Source organism: Fonsecaea pedrosoi (genome assembly GCF_000835455.1).
Source record: "Fonsecaea pedrosoi CBS 271.37 unplaced genomic scaffold supercont1.6, whole genome shotgun sequence".
NCBI lineage: Eukaryota > Fungi > Ascomycota > Eurotiomycetes > Chaetothyriales > Herpotrichiellaceae > Fonsecaea > Fonsecaea pedrosoi.
Window position 1 is genome coordinate 81,313 of NW_013550610.1, and position 5,358 is coordinate 86,670.

At 52.9% G+C, this 5,358-nt stretch overlaps 1 protein-coding gene across 1 annotated transcript; it reads right to left on the minus strand.

Annotated features, from left to right (window-relative positions):
- Positions 1-2,632: 2,632 nt before the first annotated feature.
- Positions 2,633-5,039, minus strand: Z517_09012 (uncharacterized protein; the record flags this gene model as incomplete). The annotated part of the gene is made up of 3 exons (XM_013424922.1): positions 2,633-2,938; positions 3,002-3,019; positions 3,093-5,039. The coding sequence occupies 3 exons, from the start codon at positions 5,037-5,039 to the stop codon at positions 2,633-2,635; spliced, it is 2,271 nt and encodes a 756-aa protein (XP_013280376.1).
- Between the last annotated feature and the right edge of the window lie 319 nt (positions 5,040-5,358).

Below are 5,358 nucleotides of genomic sequence, written 5' to 3' on the forward strand. Positions count from 1 at the left end.
TCATGGCCACCGTGTGTTGTTGCCCTGTTTTACTCACCACCCCCTTGGGAAGGGTTGTATTTCTCCCTCCTCCCTCCCTCTCTCTGTGCCACTCTCATCCTCTTCCTCTCAAATATGCCCACATCATCGTGGTACACGGCAGGAGTGTCATGTCAAGTCAACCTTGTCAAGTCCATTCTATTCAGGACAGTCTTAAGAAGAGAGTCTTGTCGGCTTTCTTCCTTTCACACATACCCTGATCTGCTCCAGTTTCGCCTATGCAACCGGCTGGGTAAAGCGCTACTGGTCGCGAGCCTATCATCACATGGCGCAGCACTGTGCTGAGACCCGGGCGCACATAAACAAGTTCGCTCGTTATTCGCGTTGGATGGCTTCCCTCTTTCGCAGTCCATAAGGCGAGGCTGACCTCCTACTACCACTGCCGCAGCCACCACCTACCGATGAGGCTGAGGCTGGACCCGCGCCGCTCCGTACCGCAGCCATGCTCAATTTGGTCTTTGAGCCACCGGCTACGATACCATGTATTGTCGGAGAAGAGTCTTTGATGCTTTTGGCCATCACGGCTTGGGACACCATCTTACAGTCGTGATGCATGTCGTCCTCAAAGTTTTCTGCAGCAGCAGCAATTGGCATGTCGTCGCCAATACCATTGTCACCGCTATCAGAGACTCTACTGCATGTCGCCCTATCTAGCGCAGTGCTTCCAGCAACGGACAGGTCAGCCAGTGTGGACATCAAAATCAAGCCTCTCAGCGAAGCAAAGCCGCAAACCAAGTGCTCGTCAGAGATATGGACACAAGCGAGCAAGCTTTTTCCCTGTCGACGGCAACTACTGAAACCAACATGAAGCCTGTCAACGAGGTCAAGGCAATACAAGTTCCGTCGTGGCACCAGGCAAATCGACATGCAACCCCTGCTGATGCAATGGTCAAGTGGCTCTTCACTCTCGCGGACTCCCCATCACCATCACCACAACCACGAGTGAAGCTACCACCCTCGCTGTGGATATCTTTGCCCTGCCCGTTCTTAACACCCTCTCCACCGCATCCTCCCTTGCCTCATAGCCATGTCCATTGACGGCATTACTCAGCTCGGTGCCGTGCCATGGCGCATCGCCTACAATGGCACGCGTATCGGAGCCGGGTACAAGCGACATGATGTCTGCCATCTGTTCATCGCCATCGCCATCGCCATCGCCATCTCCTGCCCGACGACCCACTTTCACGCTTGCAGTTCATGCATACAACTGTGGTACCAACCATACAAGAGGCACGTTGCTCTGGTGCATGGCAAGCACCCTTGCTTGACACATGGTCCCACTGCACATACGAGTGCTCAGTACAATGGTAGCATGATCTCATCTCATGGCACGGAATTGAGAGTCGAGTACATGTCCTTCGTGCACGGATCTACATACACGCACACACCCTGGAACTGCACATACTCGCTCTCAAAGTCGGAACCTCAACACCCTCCTCTTCCCCGATCCCCACCCACCCAAGTCCTATTGTTCAGTCCCTTATCGGAACGTGGGAGTGAGTGGGAACAAGTCCCCTGGTGTTACTCCTACCGCAGTAGAGTCAAGAGAAGGAGAGAGGCCAGAAAAGAAAAGGATCGGGTCGTACACGGGGGAAGAGTGAAATGCGAGCCCGTCTCCCTTCGACATACCGCAAAACGGCAAACGAGCTCCGAGCAGTCTCGTCATCAAAACCTGCATTTGCTATCGTATGGACCTCATGATGGCATGAACGACAGACGCAATCAAGAGAACTACTGATTTATTTGGTTCAAAAGAAAGGATGCGATGTCGCTCTCTACCTTGGTGCCTTCTCCCAAAAATGACAACCGCCCTTGGTCTTATCACGTCCAAATCATCATTTCCTCGAATCGTTCATCGGCGACGTCGAAATTGCCAGGCCGTAGCACAGGAAGGGCACTTCCAGTACAGGCCACAATGCAACTCGAGTAACCCAACGCACCAAGACGTGACCTTCATTCAGGGACACTTGCAAGCGACTTTCCACCTTTCACGTCCCGTTGACCTGGACCCAAATCCCACAATTGTTCCGCCACACCAAAACACATCCCAAAAAAGTGTTTACAAGAAAGCAAGTTCAACGCCTTCAACCCCACCGAACTTTTTTAACTGCCGGTGCCCAATGGCACCTCGGCAGATTGGCTTTTTCAGCCATTTCCTCACAATCTCCAGTCTAAAGAACTCGATTGGCGGTTGTCGTCAATTTGCCGACCCAGTCTGGAGTTGAGGTGCGTCTATTAACAAAATAGTGGGGAGGTTTCCTCGCGAACGCCGCCGGAGAAACGAAGGTGCTGTAATGCGGGTGATGCTGAAAAAAAGGTGAAGACATTTGTCTGGGTCGCTAAAAGAACAGCAGACAGGAAGAAACGATTTTGATCCGCCCCGGACGAAAAAATGCTGTCGTGGTGTCTCGACCGGGATATCCCGTATCAACCATCTGCCGGAGTGGTATACTAGGATTTGTCGAGGTCGTCGGACATGGAAACTGTCCGACTGCGTCGATTAGTTCAGTGTCTATGCGCTGCCGAGGCCAACGTGGGACAACGTTGGCCAGGTTGATGCAAGCATTCTTTCATGCATGTGATGAAGAGGATGTTATCCTTGAATTGCCGTCGGGGTAGGCGACTCGGACATCAAGGTATGTTGGGCCGCTGAATGGTATGGGTATCCAAACGAGGCTGGCGACCCAGAGCGAGAACCGAAGAACCCGCCTGTCGACAAGGGCGACGAAGAACGCGCCGCAAATTGCGCGAACGATTTTGACGATTGAGGTTGTTGAACGGGCGACATGCTTCGAGGTGGTGTCGGAGTAGTCGAGCCAGAAGAATCAGACGAACTGCCTCCATTGCTCTCCGACGCGGACGCAGAGTCCGCTGAACCATCAACCTTGACCGTCCCAAACTGCAACAAAAAATTAGCACATCAATGTGTCTTGACTTCCTCGCTCTTTCCCCGGGTACCTACAAAGCAGTACTTGTCCACCTGCACAATCTTGTTAGCCTGGGCCCGAAGCGAACATCAATACAGCAGGGTGTTCTGGGGGAAAGAGACTTACGAGCTCCTTGTAGCTCTGTGAGCTGAGAGAGGGTTTCTCAGAGAGCAAAGCAGCCGGCTTGGATGTCAAAGGAAGAGCAGCGGAAGCCGGTTTACCGGCTTCGACTTTGACACCGTTGATGCCAGTTTCATGCTTGGGAGCAGCGTCCGCAACACTCTGTTCAGGAGCTGTTGCAGGAACCTCGTGGGAAGACTGCTTTGTGTACGTCCTTGGACCCAAGCCAGACCACTCGCCCATGGCGGCATATGCATTGTTCTTTGCAGCCGTCAAGGATGTCTTGAAGTCATATCGGTTTCCGAATGCTTGAGGCCCAGCCTGCTTACGGCGCTGGGGAGCATCGGGAAGAAGCTCAGCTTTGGATTTGGGACTCCTCAACTTGAGCTTGGGTTCACCCATGAGCAGACTTGGAGACTGCAGGAAGCTCCCAAAACTGTCAAAACCAGTTGAGAAATCGTCGAATGAGGTAGGCATTGACACCGGTCTTGCAGAAGAGGTAGGTGGTGATGGTCGACTACGTGGCAAGGCATTGAGGGGCCTCTCACCAAGGCCAGGGCTGGACTTGCTTGGTGGCGACTTGGACTTCTTGCTGAAATCAACTTGGTAATTGGCACCACCATTATTGTCCCAGAATTCCTGACCGTTGACATTATAGCGGATGCAGAAGAACAATGTCTTGCTTTCCAGATTCGCTTGGTCTTCGAGCTTGATGCTGAAATTAAAGCGATCGAGGCCGTCGTGGTTACCCTTCCGCCGAACATCATTGTTGTAGTCAGCAACGATTTCCGAAGTGGTCTTCCAGTAGTCGAACGTGAAACGAGCAACAACTTGTTTGTGGAATGCCAGGTTCTGCACTGCGACAGTGCCGATAAGATTCTTGTTGTCAGAGGAGAGGAAAACCCTTTCCACGAGAACGGGCTGTGCCCTTCGAGCATCCAAATCGGTGGGGAAATTGTTCAAGCGGATCTCCCATTCATATGAGGGCGTGCGAGAACGAGTACTGGTCTCATCCGACCCGAAGGGAAAATCGGTCTCGCTTTCGTAGTTCTCTACGGGAGATGAGCCGGCACTCACAGCAAGCGGTCTGTCCACCTGCAGGAAGTGTCTGACGTGTTCAAGGTGAGAGTCAAAGTGGACAGCTTTGGAGTAGGTAGGTGTGCCAGGCATGCTCGAGGGCCGCCGCCGTGAAGACGGTCGCAGAGCAGGACGAACAAGTTCACCTGACTTTTTGCGCACCATGGCCGGTCGCTCGGCGGGAGCATTGTCGCTGTCGCTGTCATCAGTGTCTGGCCGAATGGCCACAGAGGGTGTTTGCTTTGAAGGAGACTCGAAGATTATGTTCGAATCGGTCGACGACCTCGAATGAGAGATTTTCCGAGCTTCCTGCGATAAGGGCAGTCGCAAGACAGCAGGGCCCGCCGATTGTGTGCCGTCGAGACGGGAAACAACGTCCGACCTTGTGATGGAAGAGCTGTGCTCCCCACGAGTTGGGGAACCTGTATCTTTTCGTTGCTCAATCGACCGGATGGCCTCTTGCAGCGCTTGGAGATCCTCGTCAAAATCCCTCGAACGCCCTCGCTGCTGAGGTTCATCCTCATCGCTCGAGTTTTGAGAGGAATCTGGGGGTGATATTGTCATTCCTGCAGGTATCAAAGCATTCGTCAAAGGGGGAGGTGACTGTCGAATGCTACCATGTGGGTCGAAGTCCCCGTTCACCTCGTACGCCTCTCCATTGTGAAGGACCTCAATCTTTGCTGCATCAGTCAACGAGGGACTCCGTCGGTGCTTGGTGAGGTAGGAAGAGGAGCCACTAGAACGAGGGAGATTCGGTCGATCGGCAGCGTCCGGAGAAAGTGAAGGTCCTTTGATATACGAGTGGGAACGGCTTGGGGTGGGACTGGATTGTTTGGAGCTCGAGGGCGTATGATGGGTAGGTGGCGTGTAAGGCATTCGGTCGGCTTGTGAGGAATGAATGGGCCAAACCAAAAACTGCAGGTGTTCAACGTGCAACGAGGCTCATTAAAGTACAACCTGCAGCAGGTCGAAGGTGATTATTCGGAGGATTAAAGACGATCTGAAACGAGACGAGGCAGGTCAGTATATTGAATCAAAATCATTGTGAATAAGAATAAGGTCAATCGTAGGAGCATTGTATGTAATGGTAGGACAAGTGAAGGACAAGCGTAACGAGAGCCATGAGCGCAGCCACGGTCGAGTTGACCACGCGATGCCAACTTTCCTGACGACTATCGCCCAGCCACGCGCACAC